The sequence below is a fragment of the Myodes glareolus genome, chromosome 17 (assembly GCF_982192425.1).
Source record: "Myodes glareolus chromosome 17, mMyoGla1.1, whole genome shotgun sequence".
Classification (NCBI taxonomy): domain Eukaryota; kingdom Metazoa; phylum Chordata; class Mammalia; order Rodentia; family Cricetidae; genus Myodes; species Myodes glareolus.
The window spans coordinates 46916205-46939542 of record NC_142042.1 but is presented as its reverse complement, the minus strand read 5'-3'; the positions used below and the strand labels follow the sequence as shown (position 1 = coordinate 46939542).

The following is a 23338-nucleotide window of genomic DNA, read 5'->3' as shown; positions in this document are numbered from 1 at the left end:
GCTCCACAGATGCCTATGTACATGATAAGGAGAACGTAACATACATAGCACAAAAGGCGTCTTTAAAGATAAGCAATATGTTAATATCGGAAGTATACATAGGTTACAATTACCCTATTGTTATTTTAGATTTCAAATTATCTATTAAGAGCCTAGAAAGTAGCTATTAAGGGGAAATTTATATAAAATATGGTACACATAAGCAGAGCTCAAGCCAGACCTCAAATTCTATCACTTTCTAAGTTCTTAATTTCTCTAAGTCTAAGTTTTCTGACTAGTAAAATGGAGAAAATGCTGTTGCATGTGATAGACACTGCATGGCACTGAGTATCCAGTAGCTATTTGTATGGAAATGGAGATCAATAATATAGTATAAATGTTCTTCCAGACTCAAAGTATGGAGAGGAATGTGCTCCCCTATTCTTTGTTTGCCTTCATTTTTCCCGAAGCAAGTTATTCTGATCTGCATAAGGCTCATGAAGATGTAGTTTGCTCTAGAGATAATCTGCTTCTAGATGGTGTCAATGAACTCTTCTGTCCAGAATGACAAGCTATCTCCAAAACTCTGATAAATATTTGATTTCAATCATTCACAATATAAGGATGGTAATATCCACATTTCTGTTTGGAAACTCATTAGCTTAGCAAATGATTCAGATATGTTGTTTTTCTGGATTCTTTTTGTTAACAATATCCTTGTGAGAAATTCTAAAACAATTTGGTTGTAACACTTGAAATTCATTTTCGTGAATTAGAAAAATTGAGATTCACATTACAAAAATGAGAATCAGGAAGAACATTTTTTTTCTCTTTTGTTTCCCAAGGAAAAGTATCTGCCTGTAAATTGAAAAAAAAAAACCAACTATGTTAGAATTGTTAAAGCTGACCATCTAGTGCCTACAGCTTAGTGAATCAAGCTGAAAAGCAATCTTGAAGCAGAAACTAAAGACTTTTGATGCAATCAAGTTTTGAAGGTAAGATTGCCATAAAATATTCTAACATGTGATATTCACTAAGCAGAAAAGGAAAGTGAGTTTCAGTTCACTTGTGGACAGTCTTTAAGGACCGAGTAAACGGACCATTCTTTCCAATCAAGGAGCAAATATACTGACTGTTTTCTAGAATATTCGTCATATACTATCTTGTACTATGGTGCTCTAAATAACTGGGAAGCTATTGCTAAGGGCATGGTGGAAGGTTTAAGGCTGGAGTTGGAAACTAGCCATTATTTGATTCATGGGGAAGATAAGTTAGATGGGTTGTTCTTCCAATATATTAATAGCACTAATTTAATATAATCTTTTGGTTCAGAAACACCACCATAATAGAAGCTGTTACTGGAAAGATGCTGGTGAACCTTCATTAAGCACACATCAAAGGGAATATGAAGGATAGATTGGCTGGGAATAATACCACAGGGCCATTCTGTATTTATATAATCATTGCTAGTGCTCCTTGGGAAACCTTCAAAAGGCACTCTGGATGTCCTTTGAAAGTGTCTGTAGAAGGTCTCAAAGCCCTTCAGGAGAAATTCTCCTGAATGTAATCTTGGCATCTTCACAGATGTCAGCCTACTTCTGAGACACACAGCATCATTAAGTTGATGGGAGGAGAGATGAATTTAATGTTATAGTAGAAGGCCTCTCCTTGGGATGACACAGTTACCTGCATTTTACTGTAAGCAACTATTTCAACAGATAAAAATATTGGTGTACTCTCGTGGAGTATGTGCAAACATCTTACATAATTTGCATAGCCCACATACTCACATCTATAGTAGCCCAGCATTTATATACTTACATTCTGCTAAGTCTATTGGGAAGTTGTACTATGGTAGAGGAACCACATACTTTAATGGGGCAAAGGTTTGTGATTCTCTGTCCTCATTCACCATGCTTGTATGTTTTGCTGACAACACAGTGAAGTGCCAGCAAAAATAATTCCATTTTTCTCCAAAATCTGTGGCTCTCTACAAAAATTGGTCAATTCAGGAATCAAGGGATTTCTTAACTACATAGAAAGAGTCTTGGCAGGAGTCAATAAATTCAGATTTTTTTTTATATAATCTCTTCCACTTCATTTAAATGAAGTCAGATAGGCAATCCTGCTCATAGTACTTTGGGAAGGTTACTTGGCCACTCTGAGCTGACTCAGACTTACAATTTACAACTTACACCAGACAACTCAATAGAAACTTGGGGGACATGTCCCTATAATTCAAATCACATATCTCTACATAACTTTTCTCAAGAGGTAGAATGGTCAGTTGGTTGGCTTCCCATTGGCACTCCAAGAAGACTTATAATCTAAGAAGTCATTAATTGGCACATTCTTAAAAGATTCACAGCAATGTGTTTGAAGGTTCATTATAGGAGACTTGACACATCTTTTATCTTGAAAACATCCTATCCTACAAAGACAACTAGGAAAGGTAGAGATTTTAGCTCACACTTAAAAAGTGGATTGACATTTCAAAATTGACTAGGTAAAGGTCAAAACATAAAAGGGTCAATGGCTCAAGATGGGCAATTGTTGTCAATAAAGATTGGTACCTCCCAAATTCTTCTTGTAACTGGGGGATTCTTAGCCTCTCACTGGAATATTTGATATTTTTTTTTTAGGATTAAAAAAGCAGCCATGTCCTAATGTTCATTCAATTTTAGGATAACAACAAAGGTTTCATGAATATGAAATGCTAGTTACACAAATATGAAATGGATCTGAGATGAGGATTCTGGGTACATGATAAAACAGCCCCCAAAGGCGTTACACCCGAGACCTTAGCTTTCTTTCTAGAACATCAGCAAACAGTTCAAAATTAACGTAGCACACCATGCAATTTGCCATGTTGCTACACTAGCGTGATGATTTTTCCCTCATTATATAAAATCTAATTAGTTAAAGGGCAATTCAATGGAACTTTTATTTGGGGGATTTAGAAGTATTAAAGCAAAGGGGAAAATCAAACAGACACTGCAGCTCTCTGAATAGAGTGAACATGATTATTAATAACCCTTGGGTGGGTAAATGATTAACCTTGTTATTTTTCCTTCTCACCATTCAAATTTCTACAACAAATCAGCACTGCACAAAAATATTTGGACGCTGTACGGAAAACAACATTTACAGGGTCTCCAACTGGCATCAAATGTTCTCAAGTATGAAAACATTTCTGGGCTTTCTCAACAGGCTGATGGATCCCTGCAGGTAGCATTTCCCTTGTTTAATAGTCCTGCCAATTAAATCAAATTAGAGATGAATTTTTAACTCTGTGATGAAGGCAATGCTCATTATAAGAGAAAACAGGAGAATGAGATATTTCCCTTAAGTAAATTGTTGTTTCAAATTTAATAAATGGGCCATGGGGGAGGGGATGTCAAACAGTTCCATCACTGTTATAGGCATTGTACAGCCATCACCTCAGTCAAATGAAAGTTGTTTAGGAAAAATAATATGTAGTCAGGGTTGCAGGCCATTTACATCACTATTTTTCTTTCACATATTTTTGTTTGTGTTTATTTAAAAATTCCAAGTATTTTCATTTAAAATAAACTTTCTTGATGTCATATTTCATCCTCTGGATGAAATAGGTAAAAGGTAAAATGTACCTTTTACATTTGTCTCATCTATTATCTGTCTTTGTAAGAAATAATAACACCCCCACAAAGCTATTAAACATTAGGGCAGTTCTTGTCAGTCTAATTATACAGTGTAATATATCATTTAATACGATTAGTGTACCTTTTGGTGTTGCTGTACTGAGAATTGGATAATATATGTTAGAAGATAATGATTAAGTTTTCACTATAAACAAAAAACACCCATAATAAACCATTTATTAATTTAGATCATCAGCATCAACAAATGTTCACTTGAATAAAATTGTGAATTATGTGCATATGAACAGTTATCATATGAGGTTAAATAGAAACAACGGTCACAAAGCTCAAATGACTACAGATTTATTTTGGGATCCATTAATTGCTGGCAATATCATTAGTAATTTTTTTTAGCCATGGGTCAAAGCACATCAAAATGACTGATGTGCCTTGGGGTGTTTGAGGAGGAACCTATTTCCTAGTAGACAGACTGCAGCAGGTACAAATGGCCTTGATGGGAAATTTGTCTTAAAAATATGTTTAGCAGATGATCAGAAAGGATAGCTACTCTGTCTATGTGTTTGATTCTTAATGCTGATGCTGACAATATGAAATCTATACTCAAGTCTATTAGAGCTAAATCCTCCAACCATTGTCAAATATAGCATATGTATGTAAACTTATGGTTATGTACATCAATAGCTCACATCGATAATATACATCATTGATTTTCCACGAAAAATACTTTGATGATCAGGGCCTCCTGGGTGCTTCATTTGTTACAACGGGATCTTCCTAGACAGCAAGTGGGATTGTATACGTTGATTACTTCTTTGGCGTGCAAAGAGAAGCCCTGGAAAATGCCCAGACTTAGCTAAATATCCAAGCAGCTTCCTCCTCTCTACTTGGTACCTTGAAAACATTTGCCCATCCCCTCTACACCTTCTAGGCCTGGCAATGAATCATCTTTATGTGAATTCTCTCCCTGTGGAGAAGAAAGGAATCCACCACTGCACACAGCAAGCACTGTGTAAGGCCACAAAGAAGGAACTTGCTAATGCTATTAAAGACACCTGAAAGATAACATGGTGTTTTATGGTGTTATCATAAATCTCTTTACCTTAAAAGCCAGGCAACAGGCAAGCTAGTCTGTGTGATGCGGGGTGATCCCTGAATGCTCTTCCACCTTGCTTATTAGAAAGTAAACAAAACAAAACAACCCACCCATTGTGCTCTAAGCTGAATAGCCAGAAGTGTTCAGGCTACAGACTATCATTTTGAGTCATAGGGTTTTGCCACAGATTATTAGCCATAAAATTTTCTCAGGTTCCTGATAATAAAGATTAGGCCATCTTCCAAAGGAACAGCACAGCATCTTTTCAGGTCACCGCTGATTTCAAAATTTAACTGTGCAAAACAAAAACTGGAATGTCCTGATTCCGTGTGTAAAAGGTCAACATCTGCTGATGCTCAGAGACGGGGGATGGGGTGGAGGCGGCCAGATGAGATGTGGAGTGAGCAGGTACAGTCAGAGGTCCATGCAACACACAACTGGCTCTCAGAACGAAAACACATCCCAGCACCAAAGAACTACTTTTCCACTCATCCATTTCTGAAACTCTGGGCACACCAGATCACGAGAGCCCTTCTGGTTCCTCCTGCTTTAAAGTTATTCAAGAATAGTTGTCAAGGCCTGAAGGAGCTATATACCTAGCAAATGCCAAGCACTACGGCAGGAATATTTGAGCTGAACATCCTCATTGGCAAGGCAGCCCCAAGACTGCTTTTGTAAGATCACAAAGACAGTGCTGCTATTGTGGGTTTGTGTCAAAGTGGATGTAAATGCTGCTTCTGATTACAGAGCAACTGATTTTCATGGACTTCAACATGTCTAATGCTTAACAAATAAGTGCCTGGGTCTATTCACAAGTTTAAGTAAACGGGGTTGATTTATCAATTAGAAGAGCTGGCCTTGCATGTATAAGAAGTGGCAAGTTTCTTATCCAAATTGTCAGAGCATTGCTTTCAGAAAAGTGTTGAGTTTGGCCATGCTTCAGCTGCTGTTATTTACACTGTAAACATTCTCCCTGGCACAATTCTTAGGACACAAGCCTTTGACGAGTGACCATCATAGGGACCAGTGTTCTTTTCATTTACAGTCCATAGTTGAGTTTTCCTTAGTATTTTTTTTTTCTAAATCGGTGATTCAGCAGTGGCTCTAAGGTTTTTTACCCTTGGTCATGAAGGGCATGCTGTAAAAAACTGTGAGAAATTATGCTCTGAAATGGTATAGTGTACATTTGTAATGAATATTTCCAGCCTTGGGCAAGGATATACTAACTCAGACAGGAAGAAGAGTTGCAACCTGACCCACTTGTGGAAGCTGGACATGCTTAAAGCAGTGATGTTGGAAAGCATTGTCCAGAAAGTGGAGGGGAGATTGCTCTTCCATTTCTTGGATTTCTACTAAGAGACTTCTTTAGGAAGCTTTGGTCCTATGCTTACATTTTGTACATATATCTCTTTCTTACCAGAGAGAAAACAAAGGGCTCCAGAGTGAACAGACCACTGCAATTCAGAAGAGAGGAGTGGGTGGTGTGCAAACTGATTGTCTTTAATTCCTCGGAATGATTAAAGATCATCAACCCACCTCTTTCAGGCCTTCACAAAACCTACATTTTAATGCATTAAAAGATTTCCTCCCTGGCTCCATGATATTTTCCTTGAATTTCAATGAACATACTTAGGACATTTGTGGACACTCATTCTCTTGTTCTCCCAGTTACATTTGAGATTTACACTCAGTCCTACACAGAGAGTGCAATCTGTTGTTGGTCACTAAGTATGACATAGGACTGGATATAAGATGAGATGTATTTATCGAAGCAATTGCTTCTCCATTCAGGTCTCTGTTCAGGTGGCCTTCATGGATCCAAAGTCATTAGAAAAGTAGGCATTGCACATCTACAGAAGAGCTGTGCACGAGCCACTGTTTCATCTGTGTTCTCCGTGCACCAGTACCTAAAACCAGCAGGAAACTTGAATCCCAATAGATAATGCTCTATTGCATCAGAAATGGACATGAGAAAAGAGCTCTGAGGAGCCGAACAACAAAGCAAAGCTAGCCTTGGTTTGGGTTGGTGATTATTTTACTTACTACCAATACTGGAGATGCTGGGGATGCCTGCAGAGAAAACAAAACAGAACAATAAAGAACTGTTAGCTATATGCTATGTGACATCTTTAACTTATTGTAAAAGTCTTAGAAACGCAACACTTGGTGACTCCAATTATTAGAAATTGGCATAAAAACTTTATATAAAATATGCATCTATGTATGTCTACACACTCTGAAATCTTTGCATTTATTCTTGAGCTCCTAAGTTCATCAGAACTGAAAAGTTAATGTCTACCTTCAATCAGTGGAGCAAGGTTACCTAGTGACATCAAACACTTTGCGCTTATTTATAAGATTATTGGATTAATTCCATATAACTCTAAACAGTATTAAGCTAGGTTTTCGATCTGACCCCAAAATATACACCTTGGGCACCTGTGCAAATGTATTTGCATATGCAGTAGGTCTCTTTAAATCTGTTATGAGGTACATGAATTAGCTGCTGAAAGATTATTTGACAGTTTATTTGATTAATTTCACATAGTCATCCTTTTTATTCCTCTTTTACTTGTCAGATATGTGGGTTAAACTCTGTAATGAAAACTTAATTGAGCAGAATAATTCAAGAATGCATTACATCGTTCATATTGATCATGGCCTTCACTGATTATTCAGCTTTCCTTTGATTTACAAGTCATGATAAGCTGGTGAAACTATTTCAGTGTTTGGCTTGATGTCTTAGAAATGTGGACACACATTTAGTCTGCATCCACATCATGCCTCCTACCAAACATGTAGTACTCTGACCAAGTGCAGAGTCTCATCAGCAAGACATCTGAATTCAAAGGGTGGATCTGGCTACTAAATTCTTACCAACTTGTAATCTTGGGCACATTCCTTATAATCTCAAAGCTCACTTAATTTCCTATCTCTCTGTTTGTGATAGAGATTATATATAGATGGAGAGCATGTAGACCATCATTTCATATGTAGTCTTTTTGAAATAGTTGCTCTTACTGTCTTAGCTTGCTCATGAAGCAGCTCTGTGGTAGATATTGCTGATTATATATCAGAGATTTACCTCTTGGCAAACAGTTTATGGTTTCTGCATGGGTGCAAATGAGATGTAGTTGCATCTAGATCTACATGCAGTCCTGAGTTGGGGTCCTGCATCTCTGATTAGTTAGTTGATCCAAGCAAGCCTGTTTCCCCATCTGAGACGGGGCCAATCATATCTACTGCATCAGGCTACTGTGAGTATTGAACAAGATAACTGTAAATCATGTCTGATATAAGTTATGCAACCAATAAATAATAACTGTTAATGAGTTGGTCAGTTGTGTTCTTCACATGGCTGAAGTATGCTCACAGGTCAAACTGTAAGAACTGTTAAGCGTCTATTTTAACACTTATCTTCTAACAACTGCCCTCTGCATAACTGAATTGATCACTGTACCTTTTCTCCTGAGACTTCTAGCTTTGTAGCCTTTAAAATAAAGCTGTATTTTTTCTGTGGCCCTGTGAGAAATGGGAGCCTACAGAATAAAGGGTTATTATGATGTATTTAAAATCCTGGAAAAAGGAAAGGATAGAGTCTTACTTTAAGTTATTAAAAGATCTCTTCATTTTAGATGCTTTAGTTGACTTACTTTGTTATTGAGATTATTGCATGTGTTTGCACATGTGTATGTGTATAGGGGAGACACGTCAGCCTGCACATGCAGAAGGTAGAGGTCAGTGTTAGGTATCTTCCTCTATTCCTTCCCATGGTATTATTGGAAGACAGGGTTTATTACTCAGCTTGAATTTCACAGTTTTGGCTGGACAGGCTTGCCAGTGGGCCTCTGTGCTATGTCTGTCTTGTCCTCTCTCTCAGTGCTAAGTTTGTAAGCATATGCCACTGGGCCAATCTTTTATATGGGTTTTGGGGATCGAAACCCAGATTCTCATGCTTGTATGGCAAGCACTTTACCTGCTGAGCCATGTCCTCAGCCCCTAAGTCCTTGGAGTTTATAATACGTCAGCTTAATTACTTATCTCTGTTCAATCAAAATTGGAAAACTGAATGTCCATATTTTAACTTTCCTATGAACTGAATTTTAAGCTGATTATGATTTCTGCAAAGGACAGCTAGACTCCAAGGCCAAGACTTTAGTCAACTCTCTTTACTGCAATGTGACATTGACTTGGTACTGAACGGGTTTTTTTCCATTTTTGCAAATTCCCCACTGAGTGAGGTGTGATGGCAGCATCATAATTTTTGTATCAATTGCTGAAGCTCAGAATTTCCTTATGATTGAAAACTCTTCTCTCATGCAAGGCACTGCTTGCCTGTTTGCAATCCATCAAAGCAAATGGAAGTTGAGCTAGCAGGGAGAGACTCTTCATGTGCTTTCAAACTTCCACAGAGGCAGAGGGCCCTGCATAAATGCAAGGTGAACTGCTCAGGGAGTTCCACCAGGCCCAGTAACGAGCAAGCTTGCAAGGCAGCTTACTGCAGTGCTTGCTTCTGTAGGATGCTTCAGAGAGATGCAGAAATGTGTTTGCTCCTCTGGGGCCACAAATGGAGGAGAACCTTGCTCATCCCAAGTGTTCATGCAGTGCCAACCGTGACCATTGTGAGATTCTAGTTTCCTCAGGAAGATGCTATTACCTAACACTGGATGCTTAGAATTCAGGTTCTTCTTCATTCTGTGAGTTGTTGTTTTTTGAGGTATTGCCAGATGAGTCGTTTTTTTATGCCATGTCTGTAAAAATGGTAATTGCTCAGAAAAGATTTTTAAACTGCTCATTTGAATAAGGAGTTTTGAAACTGAATATATCTGAACACTAAGGTATACCCATTAATCTATTTCCAAGTGATATTTTCTCCTAATGGTTCCTATTTTAATGTCAAAGCTCCTTTCCTTTGGTTGTCTGTGGACAGTTGAAGAACTTGGTAAACCCAGTGCATCCACTAGAAAGCAATGCTTAAAGAACTCAAGAAAATGATGCAGGGAGGCCTAGAAGTAGAAAGGCAGGTGTCTTCAGGTTCTATAACATTGAACGCAGGTATCTGACCGCATCTTACAATGGTCATTGCAATCATAAGTGATAGAATAGCTCAGATTGTGCTCAGAGAAATTGTCTAGGCACATGCTGGCATCTTTTCTTTTCCTTGTCATGCTACCCTTAATGTGGTAACTTTTGTGTAAAGAATAGTTTTACCTTTGAAACTGAGCTCATAAATGTTGTCTTCCTTCTTTCTCCATAACCTCATGTTGGCTCTTCTCTCCATGATCTCATAATTCTTTGTCCAGGCTTCCATGATGGATTTATCAACCTTTCTGCAATTCAATTCTTTCTCTGAGAGCACTGAGGGAGCTCTCATTTCCTTTTCCTTTTTGTGTCTCTCATATTATCTTGGGGCAAAGTAGGATACAGAAAATTTCACAAGGTATCATTGTATTTGTTCTGGAGATCAGACTTAGGCTAAAACAGACCTGAGAGAGAGAACTCCACAGGAGCATGTACAGGGGAGCAACTGCTCAGAGAGTGGACTGGAGTCAGAGATATCTGCAGGTTCAGGCATGAGTCTGGGATTTACAAGGGTATTGGCAGGATCCAGAGACCTCCGCAAATCCAGATGTGAGTCTGGAACCTTTGAGGGAGGAGATCTGAGTAGGGACCTCTGTTGGTCCAGGGATGAGTCTGGGACCTCCGAGGAACTAGGCCTTAACCAGGACCTCTGTGGGTCCAGGCATGAGTCTGGAACCTCTGAGGGAGTATACTGGAGCTAGAGACTTTTATGTGACCAAACCCAAGCCAGGGACCTCCAGAGGAGCATATCCAGACCAGGGACATTTACAGAAACAGGTCTGAGCCAGCAACCTAGGCCAGAGCAGACCTGAGACAGTGAACTCTGCAGGAGTGGATCAAACCCCAGGAGTTCTCAGCAACCTCCAGGAACATGGAGTAACCAACAGGGTAACTGGAACTATGGCACTGACTACAACACAAGGAGCAACCATCTGAGCCTTGGCTCTACAAGTACTTGGAAGACTAAACACCAGAGTCACAGACAGCCCCAATTATTCCAATTAGAGGAAATGCTGGGTAGATAAGGTAAGAAGACACACAACACCACAAAGAGAAACATGACACCAGTAAAATCTAGTGGCCCTACAACAGCAAGACTTAACAACCAAATATAGATGAAGCAGAGGAAAATGGCCTAAAAAATAACTTCAGGAGAATGTTTGAGACTCTTAAAGAGGAAATTCCCTCAAAGAAATGAAAGTTGGAAGACACCAGCAAATCCCTTAAAGAAAACCAAGAAAAAGCAATCAAGCATATGAAAGAAATTATACAAAACTTGAAAAGTGAAATAGAGACAACAAAGAAAACACAAGCCAAGCCAAGGGAATTATAGAAACAGAAATCGTGAGAAAACAATCAGGAACCAAAAACATAAGCGTAAAAAGGAGAATACAAGAGATGTAAAAAAGAATCTCAAGTGCTGAAGATATAATAGAGGAAATAGACTCATCAGTCAAAGAAAGCATCTAATCTAACAAAAGCTTAACCAAAAATATATAGGAAATATGGGTCATAATGAAAAGGCCAAACCTAAGAATTATAGGTATTGAAGAAGAAGAAGTCCAACTCAAAAGCACAGAAAATATATTTAACAAATTCCTAGAAGAAAACATACAACCTAAAGAAAGATATGCCTATAAAGATACAAGAAGCGTACAGAACACCAAATAGACTGAATAAAAAAAGAAGTCCCCTTGTCACATAATAATCAAAACGTTAAATATAACGTTAAAGAATAAAGAAGGAATATTAAGAGTTGCAGAAGGTCAAGCAATATATAAAGGCAGACCTATCAGAATTACACCTGACTTCTCAATGGAGACAATGAAAGCCAGAAGGTCCTGGTCAAGTGTTATGCATTCATTTAGATATCATGGATGCCAGTTCAGACTACTATAGTAAGCAAAACTTTCAATCACCATAGAAGGACAAAATAAGATATTCCATGACAAAACCAGATTTAAACAATACCTAGTCACAAAATCCAGCCCTACACAAAGTACTAGAAGGAAAACTCTAACCCAAGGAAGTTGGCTACATCAACAAAAACACAGACAATTGATGATCTCACAGCAACAAATCCAAAAGAAAGGAAAAATGCACAAAATAACATCACAAACAACAAAAACTTAATTAACAGGAGATAGCAATCACTGTTCATTAATATCCCTTAATATAAATGGACTCAACTCACCTATAAAAAGACACAGGCCAACATATTGGATATGTAAACATAATCCATCCTTCTGTTGCATACAAGAAACACACCTCAACATCAAAGACAGACATTGGCTCAGAGTAAAGGGTTGAAAAAAAATTTCTAATCAAATGGACCTAAGAAACAAGTGGGTGTAGCTATTCTAATTAATAACAAAATAGAATTCAAACTAAAGTCAATCAAAAGAGACAAAAAGGACATTTCATATTAGTCACAGGAAAAATCCATCAAGACGAAATCTCAATACTGAACATCTATGCCTCAAATACAATGGCACCCTCATATGTAAAAGAAACACTTCTAAAGCTTAAATCAAACATTAAACCACATATACTAATAGGGGGAGACTTCAACACTCCACTTTCTCCGTTGGACAGGTCAGACCAAAATTAACAGAGAAATAAGGGAACTAAGAGATGTTATGACTCAAATGGACTTAACAGACATCTGTAGGATATTCTAACCAAACATAGAAGAGTATACCTTCTTCTAAGCATCACATGGAACCTTCTCAAAAATTGACCACATACTCGGTAACAAAGGAAACCTCAACAGATACAAAAAATTTGGAATAACTACATGTATCTTATTGGATCACCATGACTTAAAACTAGAATTTAACAGCAACACTATTTCAGAAAGCCCTCAAACACATGGAAATTAAACAATGCTCACCTGAATCATCAATGGGTTGAGGAAGAAATAAAGGGAGAAATTAAAGACTTCCTAAAATTCAATGAAAATGATCACACACAAACTTATGGGATACAATGAAAGCAGTGGTAAGAGGAAAGTTCATAGCACTAAATGCCTACATAAAGAAGCTGGAAAAACACTGCACTAGTAAATTAACAGAACATTTAAAAACTTTAGAACAAAAGAAAGTAAACTCACCCAAGAGAATTAGATGGCAGAAAATAATCAAATTGAAAGCTGAAATCAACAAAATGGAAACAAAGAAAACAATACAAAGAATCAATGAGAAAAAAGTTGGTTCTTTGAGAAAATCAACAAAATAGACAAACTTTTATCCAAAATAGCCAAAAGGCAGAGAGAATATCTAAATTAACAAAATCAGAAATAAAAAGGGGGACATAACAACAGACATGGAGGAAATCCAGAGTATCATCAGGTCATATTTCGAAAACCTGTACTCCACAAAATTGGAAAACTTAAAAGAAATGGACAAATTTCTGGATAAATATCACTTATCAAACTTAAATAAAGACAAGATAAGCAAATTAACAAACCTATAACTGCTAAAGAAATAGAAACTGTCATCAAAAATCTCCCAACCAAAAAGAGCTCAAGACCATTTGGTTTCAGTTCAGAATTCTACACGATTTTCAAAGAAGAACTAATACCAATACCCCTCAAATTGTTCAATACAATAGAAATGGAAGGAATACTTCAAAATCCTTTTTATGAGACTACAATTATCATGATACCCAAACTGCAGGAAGATATTACTAATAAAGAGAATTACAGACCAATGTCACTCATGAACATTGATACAAAAATACTAAATAAAATACTGGCAAATTGAGTCCAAGAACACATCAGAAACATCATCCACCATGATCAAGTCAACTTCATCCCAGAGATTTAGGGATGGTTCAATGTATGAAAGTCTGTCAACATAATCCACCATATAAACAAATGGAGAAAAAAACCACATGATCATCTCATTAGATGCCCAAAAAACTTTCGACAAAATATAACATCCTTTCATCATAATGGTCTTGGAGAGAGCAGGGATACAAGGAACATACCTAAAAATAATAAAGGCAATATATAGCAAGCCAACAGCCAACATCAAACTAAATGGAGATATACCAGCAATCCCACTGAAATAAGGAACAAGACAAGGTTGTCTACTCCCTCCATATCTATTCAATATAGTTCTTGAGGTCTTAGCTAGAGCAATAAGACAAAAAGAGGAGACCAAGGAGATACAAATCAGAAAAGAAGTCAAACTCTCACTATTTCTTGATGATATGATAGTTTACATAAGCAACCCCAAACTTCTACCAAAGTATTTCAACAATTCATAAATACTTTCAGTAATGTAGCAAGATACACAATTAACTAAGAGAAACAAACAAACAAACAAACAAAAAACAGTAGTCCTCCTTTACATAGATGATAAATGGGCCGAGAAAGAAATCAGAGAATCATTACCCTTCACAAAAGCCACAAATAGCATAAAATATCTCGGGGTAACTCTAACCAAACAAGTGGAAGGCTTGTATGACAAGACATTTAAATCTTTAAAGAAAGAAATTGAAGAAGACACCAGAAAGTGGAAAGATCTCCCATTCTGATGGGTAGATAGATTTAACATAGTAAAAATGACAATCTTACCAAAAGCAATCGACAGATTCAATGCAATGACCATCAAAATCCCAGCAAAATTCATTACAGACCTCAAAAGAATAATACTCAATTTCATATGAAAAAGCAAAAAATCTAGGATAGCTAAAATAATCCTGTACAATAAAAGAAATTCTGGAGGCATCACAATCCATGACTTCAAACTCTACTACAGAGCTATAGTACTGAAAACAGCCTGGTATTGGCATAAGAACAGACAGGAACACCAATGGAACTGAATAGCAGACTCGGATATACCACACACCTTCGAATACATGATTTTTGACAAAGAAGCAAAAATATCAAATATAAAAAGGAAGCATATTTAACAATGGCACTGGCATGACTGGATCAACATGTAGAAGAATGAAAATAGACCCATATCTTTCACCACGCACAAAACTCAAGTCCAAATGGATCTAAGATCTCAACATAAAACCAGTCACACTGAACCTCATAGAAGAGAAAGTGGGAAGTACACTTGAACACATTGGCACAGGAAACCACTTCCTAAATATAACCCCAGTAGCACAGACACTGAGAGAAACAGTTAATAAATGGGACCTCCTGAAACTGAAAAGCTTCTGTAAAGTAAAGGACACAGTTAACAAGACAAAATGACAGCCTATAGAATGGGAAACCCCACATCAGACAGAGGAATGATCTCCAAAATATACAAAGAACTCAAGAAATTGGTCATTAAAGAACAAATAATCCAATTAAAAAATGGAATACAGACCTAAACAGAGAACTCTCAACAGAGGACTCTAAAATAGCTAAAAGACACTTAAGGAAATGCTCAACATCCTTAGTCATCAGAGAAATGAAAATCAAAACAACTCTGAGATTCCATCTTACAGCTGTGATAAAAAAAATACTGATGACAACTTATGCTGGAGAGGTTGTGGGGAAAAGGGAACACTCTTGGATTGCTGGTGGGAGTGCAAGCTGGTGCAAATTTGAATATCAGTATGGCAATTTCTCAGAAAATTAGGAAACAACCTTTCTCAAGACTCAGCAATACCACTTTAGGGTATATATCCAAAGGAGGTTCAATCGTGCCACAAAGACATGTGTTCAACTATGTTCATAACAGCTTTGTTTGTCATAGGCAGAACCTAGAAACAACCTAAATGCCTCCCAACCAAGAATGGATAAGAAAAATGTGGTACATTTACACAATGGAGTACTACATAGCAGTAAAAAATAATGATATCTTGAAATTTGCAGGCAAATGAAAGAGCTATAAACCATCATTTTGAGTGAGGTAACCCAGACACTGAAAGACAATTATCATATGTACTCACTCATAAGTAGTTTTTAAACATAAAGCAAAGAAAACCAGCCTATAAATCACAATCTCAGAGAACCTAGACAACAATGAGGACCCTAACAGAGACACACATAAATCTAATCTATATAAGAAGTAGAAAAAGTGAAGATCTCCTAAGTAAACTGGGAGCATGTGGACCATGGGAGACGGTTGAAGAGGAGGGGGGATAGGGTGGGGTGCAGAGAAAAATGTAGAGTTCAATATAATCAATAAAAAATCTAAATAAATAAAAAATAATAAGCATATAACTCTAATGCTTAAAGTTAGATTTGAGATTGAACTTCTTTATTTAAAGAACTAGAAATTTAGATTCCATTGGCTTAAATCATTCTCTGAACAACCTCAATGAAGCTCTGGAAAAAAAATAGATGTATTACAAAATAAAAGTACACTAACAAAGAAGGGAGTGGGAAAACTAACAGAAGCTAAACCTCAAAGGTAGGTAAAGGTTTGAGATCTTAAAGGGATTTAAGAAATCATCGTGTTTCTCTCCGTTCAATTTGATGTTAGCTGTCGGCTTACTATATATTGCTTTTATTATATTTAGGTATGATCCTCGTATACCCAATCTCTCCAACACCTTTATCATAAAGGGGTGTTGAATTTTGTCAAATGCTTTTTCAGCATCCAATGAAATGATCATATGTTTTTTCTTTCATTTTATTTATATGATGGATTACATTGATAGATTTGTGTATGTTGAACCAGCCCTGCATCTCTGGGATGAAGCCCACTTGATCATAATGGATAATTTTTCTAATGTATTCTTGGATTCGGTTTGCCAGAATTTTATTGGGTATTTTGGCGTCAATGTTCATGAGTGAGATTGGTCTGTAATTCTCTTTCTTGGTTGTGTCTTTGTGTGGTTTTGGTATCAGGGTGACTGTAGCTTCATAAAAAGAGTTTGGCAATGATTCTTCTGTTTCTATATTGTCAAATACATTAAGGAGTATAGGTATTAGCTCTTCCTGGAAGTTCTGGGAGAATTCTGCATTGAAACCATCTGGACCTGGGCTTTTTTTGGTGGGGAGGTTTTTGATAACAGCTTCTAATTCTTCGCGACTAACAGGTCTATTTAGATTGTTCACTTGCTCTTGATTTAACTTTGGTAAATGGTATTTATCTAAAAACCAATCCATTTCTTGTACATTTTCCAACTTTGTGGCATATAAACTCTCGTAGTAAGATCTAATGATTCTCTGAATTCCCACTGTGTCTGTTGTTATGTCCCCCTTTTCATTTCTGATCTTATTAATTTGAGTGTTCTCTCTCTGCCGTTTGATTAGTTTGGCTAGGGGTTTGTCAATCTTGTTGATTTTCTCCAAGAACCAACTTTTTGTTTCGTTGATTTTTTGGATTGTTTTCTGTGTTTCTATTTTGTTGATTTCAGCCCTCAGTTTGATTATTTCCAATCTTCTACTCCTCCTGGGAGAGTCTGCTACTTTTTTTTCCAGAGCTTTTAGGTGTGCTATTAAGTCTCCAATATATGCTTTCTCCGTTTTCTTTAATTGGGCACTTAGTGCTATGAACTTTCCTCTTAGAACTGCTTTTATTGTGTCCCATAGGTTTGAGTATGTTTTGTCTTTATTTTCATTAAATTCAAGGAAGACTTTAATTTCTTTCTTTATTTCTTCCTTGACCCAAGGATGATTCAGTAGTTGACTGTTCAACTTCCACACATTTGTAGGCTTTCTGGAATTCGAATTGTTATTGAGTTCCAACTTTATTAAAATCAGGAACACGACAAGGCTGTCCACTCTCTCCATACCTCTTCAATATAGTGCTTGAAGTCCTAGCAATAGCAATAAGACAACATAAGGGGATCAAGGGGATTCGAATTGGAAAGGATGAAGTTAAACTTTCATTATTTGCAGACGATATGATAGTGTACATAAGCGACCCCAAAAACTCTACCAAAGAACTCCTACAGCTGATAAACACCTTTAGTAATGTGGCAGGATACAAGATCAACTCCAAAAAATCAGTTGCCCTCTTATACACAAAGGATAAAGAAGCAGAGAGGGAAATCAGAGAAACATCACCTTTCATGATAGCCACAAATAGCATAAAATATCTTGGGGTAACTCTAACCAAGGAAGTGAAAGACCTATTTGACAAGAACTTTAAGTCCTTGAAGAAAGAAATTGAGGAGGATACCAGAAAATGGAAAGATCTCCCCTGTTCTCGGATTGGGAGAATCAACATAGTAAAAATGGCAATTCTACCAAAAGCAATCTATAGATTCAGCGCAATTCCCATCAAAATTCCATCAAACTTCTTCACAGACCTTGAGAGAACAATAATCAAGTTTATATGGAAAAACAAAAAACCCAGGATAGCCAAAACAATCTTATACAATAAAGGAACTTCTGGAGGCATTCCCATCCCTGACTTCAAACTCTATTACAGAGCAACAGTATTGAAAACAGCTTGGTATTGGCATAACAAAAGAGAAGTCGACCTATGGAATCAAATAGAAGACCCGGGTATTAACCCACAAACATATGAACACCTGATATTTGACAAGGGAGCTAAAGGCATACAATGGAAGAAGGAAAGCATCTTTAACAAAAGGTGCTGGCATAACTGAATGTCAACCTGTAGTAAAATGAAAATAGATCCATATCTATCACCATGCACAAAACTCAAGTCCAAATGGATTAAAGACCTCAACATTAATCTGACCACTTTGAACCTGATAGAAGAGAAAGTGGGAAGTAGTCTACAAGATATAGGCACAGGAGACCACTTCCTAAGCAGAACCCCAGGAGCTCAGACAATAAGAGAAGCAATGAATAAATAGGACCTCCTGAAACTGAGAAGCTTCTGTAAAGCAAAGGACACTGTCAGTAAGACCAAAAGGCTACCTTCCAACTGGGAGAAGATCTTCACAAATCCCTCATCAGACAAAGGTCTGATCTCCAAAATATACAAAGAACTCAAGAAACTAGACACTAAAACTCTAACTAACCCAATTAAAAAATGGGGTACTGAACTGAACAGAGAATTCACAACAGATGAACTCCGAATGGCCAAAAGGCACTTAAGGTCATGCTCAACCTCCTTAGCGATCAGGGAAATGCAAATCAAAACCACTTTGAGATACCATCTTACACCTGTCAGAATAGCTAAAGTCAAAAACACCAATGATAGCCTATGCTGGAGAGGATGTGGGGTGAGGTGAACACTCATCCATTGTTGGTGGGAATGCAAACTCGTGCAGCCACTGTGGAAATCAGTGTGGCGGTTTCTCAGGAAACTGGGAGTCAACCTCCCTCAGGACCCAGCAATTCCACTCTTGGGAATATACCCTAGAGATTCCCTAACATACTACAAAAGCATTTGTTCTATTATGTTCATAGCTGCACTATTTGTAATAGCCAGAACCTGGAAACAGCCTAGGTGCCCCTCAATAGAAGAATGGTTAAAAAAGGTGTGGAACATATACACATTAGAGTTTTACTCAGCGGTAAAAAACAATGACATCTTGAATTTTGCATGCAAATGGATGGAAATAGAAAACGCTTTACTGAGTGAGGTAAGCCAGACCCAAAAAGAGGAACACGGTATGTATTCACTCATAAGTGGATTCTAACCATAATTAAAGGTCTTTGAGCCTATTATTCGTGATCCTAGAGAAGCTAAATAAGAAGATGAACCTGATGAAGATTATTTAGCTATATGCCAGGAGGTAGGAAATAGACAAGAGTCCCAGGTAACCTCGGGTGCATGGGGGGGTGGGAGTGTTGATGGAAGGGGAGAGGGTTAGAGAAAAGGGAGTAGGGGAGAAATGGGGGAAAGCTCGGTGGCCTGGGATGGGGGAGGGAGGAAGGATGAATATGGGATCAGGGAAGAATATATTTCAACTAAGGGAGGCATTTTAGGGTTTACAGGAGACTTGATTATGTATGGGTTCCCAGGTCCAGGGAGAGATCCCCCAGATTGTTCTCTGGACAGAGGAGAGGGTGCCTGAATCGGCCGTGGCCCATAACCATAGTGATGTATGTTTTGCTTGTCACCATAGATCCTTCATCTGGCGAAGGACGGCAATGGAGATGGAGACCCACATTGGAGCACCGGACTGAGCCCCCCAAGGTCCAAATGAGGAGCAGAAGGAGGAAGAACATGAAAAACGAAATCAGGACTGCGAGGGATGCTATCACCCACTGATACAAGGGACGGATCTAATGAGAGTTTACCAAGGCCAGTTGGACTGGGACTGAACGAGGACGTGATCTAACCAGATTCTCGGAATTTGGCCGGATTCTCTGAATGTGGCTGGCCCGAAGTCTTTCTGAAAAGCCATTGACTATGAAACTGGGACCTGTTTCCTCTGCATATACTGGATTTTGGGGATCCAGTCTGTTTGGATACTCACCTTCCTGGACCTGGAGGGAGGGGGAAGGAACTTGAACTTCCCACAGGGCAGGAAACCCTGACTGCCCTAAGGGACGAAGAGGGAGGAGGAGAGGGAGTGGGGGAGTGGGAGGGTGTTGGGAAGAGGGGCGGAAATGGAAACTTTTATAATTTAATAAAATTTACTTAAAAAAAAAAAAAAAAGAGGGCTGGCAACCTGGATACCCTCAGAATCTCCCTTCCCCTTTGAAGGTGGGATGTGAATGTCAGGACGTTCCAGTCTGATGTAATTAGCATGAAAGTCGTCTAACTTTCCTGCTGATGAGCTTATGAAGCAGATTTTAGAATATTATATTATCTGATGCCACATGTGGCCTTAATTGCAGGAAAGAGAACACGTGGGTCACAAGGCTTTGAGTATGTCTGATGTCATAGCAGTTATTTTGTACTGTGAATGACAGCAGGATATTGGACCACAATGTCCAATATGTCTTTCCACACACCTATCTCCAAGGGGAGACTTTGCTGACCCTGTGCTGGCTCCCAGTGTGAATGTAATAATCATAGCAACTAAATTCATTGTGGTATGTCCACAGCACTCTCTTACCTATATTAGTCAATTTAATTTTTATGTTGATTCTGTAAATAGTCAAGCTAATTTTACAGATGGGGAAAATGTAAATAGAAGAGGATGTGTCACTTGCCCAAGATCAACCCAGTTAATTGAGAAGAAAACTGAATTTTGAACTCAGAACTAACTTCGTAATTCTAGACCATACACATTAATTTATACAGTCATTCTATTTATTACAGACTGCAACCACCTCTTCTCTATCATTCTCAAATTTAAACAGGAAAAGTGAAAATGGAAAGCTTTTCCCGACATACTCCTAGGGTCCAACATAATGTGATATAAAGTAATTTGGAGAGAAAGTCAGTAACTATTGTGTGTTGTCTCCTCTTATTCCCTTGGTGAGAATAATCATATAAAATGCTTGATTGAGTGAGGCTGTTGATATTCTTCCTTGAGTACAATAACAACATAATATGTGTGTACTGCCGTGCCATTCAAAATTCCCGAAAGTGTTGCATTCAAAACCATAGCTGTCGCCATGAGCTTCAGATGAGGGCATCTAGGCTGGGGCTTGGGAACAGCTTAAAATTCTGCTTGTGTATTTGGGTTTAGAAGGTTGTTGAATGCATAGTCAGCCGGTCACATTTGCTACCCTAGTGATTAAATAGGGTTCTCAGCTCCAAGGGCTGGAGGTCAGAGACTGGAAGTGGTCCAGGAACCCAGACACGGAATTCTGCTCCGGGAGGCCTGTGAAAATCAGCCTGCCAGCATGTCGTTTCTAGATGGCTGCATGGCTAGTGAGAACCCAAGAGCCTGTTTTACTATTGGACTCCCTCCAAGATCTCAGATGGTCTCTCTCTGTTGGAGACTGAAGACTCTGGTGTTAGACCTGATGGACTGTGAAGGCCACATATTCCAGGAGACGTAAGAAGACGGATGAAAAGCCAATCTAGCCATGCATACATTATAGGATTATTTAGGATTACTCAATCACTTACCAAAAACAACTGTTCCATAAACACTTAAAAGAACCAAAAATAAAGCATAGCCATGCTCTTAAATGGCTGATATTCATTTCCTATATCTAGACAGAGCTGAGTTTAAATCTGGCCTTTACAGACATTAGCTGTGATAGCTTAGGAAATCTTACTCACTTTCTGTGCCTGTGTGTCCCTATATTTCAAATAAGATAGTAGTAGTTCACACTAAATGAAGATAGTGTGGGATTTAAGTCTGCAATATAGATAAAGCTTTTAATGAAGTACAAAAGCTTAAGTACACAACAAGAGCTCTCCTTTTAACAGTTTTTGTTAGAGATAGTCGGGCAGTTCCATTAAGTCTAGATACACTGTCAAAAGTTAGAGTGAGGGAGAAAGACAGGAATAGCTTTGTATAAGCGAGTTTAGGTAGGCTTCATTGATGAGTTGGCTCTGAGTCTTGAAGGAAGAAACAGAATTTCAATAAAGAGAAAAAGAAAAGGCACTTTTGGAGAAAGAGATGAATTTTCTATGGTGTTGTGATCTTTAAAGACTACTGGTAAAGTTACTCTGTACTCACCATCACCAAAAGGCTGGAGCTAGAACTGGCTGATGACGACGAAAGCATGAACTAAAACAAAGGAGTAGACAGGGATGCTTAAGGAGGTGGCTGCAGAGTGACAAGATACAGGGCTGGGAAATAAGCAGGGGCAAGTGGGATGGTTTCGAGATCAGGAAATAACAATTGGAGTTCTGAGAAGCCATGGGACTTAGACCCGAATCTCTTGTTTGAATGGATGTCAAAGTGGAGCTCAAGTCCCTGTGGAGACCGAGGTGGTCACTTCAAATAACCTGAGAAGCCAATGTGTGATATGTATAGTCATTGGAGGAAAGATAAACCTTGGCTTAAGTTTTCATCCCCCCCACCCCTACTACCTGTGCAAACTTGAATCCCAATAATCACAGTCATATGTTTTCCATACATGAAAATTAAAAACCATAGCATCAACCTTAAAAGACTGGGTGTGAGTCTAGAAGAGACTAATGCATCTAAAGTGCTCAGGAAGCTGGCTGGATAATGGTGCATCCTTGTGTACATCTGGGACTATAGAACCTGGTCAATGCAAATTTAATATCAGGGAAAATAATAGAATAGTCATCAAATTACTTCCCATTACTCAGAGGAGTAGGAGACTTTGTACAACAATTCAAGTTGGATATCCAAACAGACAAATAAGGCCCAGGTCAGATCAATTTAATTTTCCTTCCTTGAAGAATATTAGACTAGGTCTTTTAGAGAAAGGTAAAAATAAGAGTATAGCTGAACTGACCGTGCTTTTGTCTGTTTCCATGGTGTTCTTAAGGTCACACTGCAAGAAATTGTTTAGATCAGCATGCCCCACAAGAGTGTTTTGTAGAAAGCTACTGGGTGTTCAACGAAATAAAAAAAAGTTTGGGAAATAATGAGTCAAACAGGTTACTTTATGCCAGAACTTCTTAGATATTTCTAATAATGTGATTGTGAGTATGTAAAACTCAGTATAATAGAATTTTCTAATTCTTTTGCCAGAGTTTTTAAAAAGATTGTGTGTTTTCTGTGTATGGTGTGTGTAGACAGGTGTTCACACATATGAATCTGGTATGTACTTGCCATGTTGCATGTATAGAGATCAGAAGACAGCCTTCGGTGTCAGTGGTTGCCTCCCACCCTG

The 23338-nt window shown here is 38.0% G+C and overlaps 1 protein-coding gene across 5 annotated transcripts in view; it reads right to left on the bottom strand.

Moving 5' to 3' along the window:
* Positions 1-23338, bottom strand: part of Ntng1 (netrin G1) — a 345499-nt gene that overhangs the window by 64222 nt on the left and 257939 nt on the right. For all 5 annotated transcript variants that reach the window (XM_085677807.2, XM_048443545.3, XM_085677805.2 and 2 more), the window contains exon 5: positions 6757-6783. In XM_085677807.2, coding sequence (XP_085533933.1) covers positions 6757-6783 — 27 coding nt within the window. The remainder of the gene's footprint in view (positions 1-6756; positions 6784-23338) is intronic.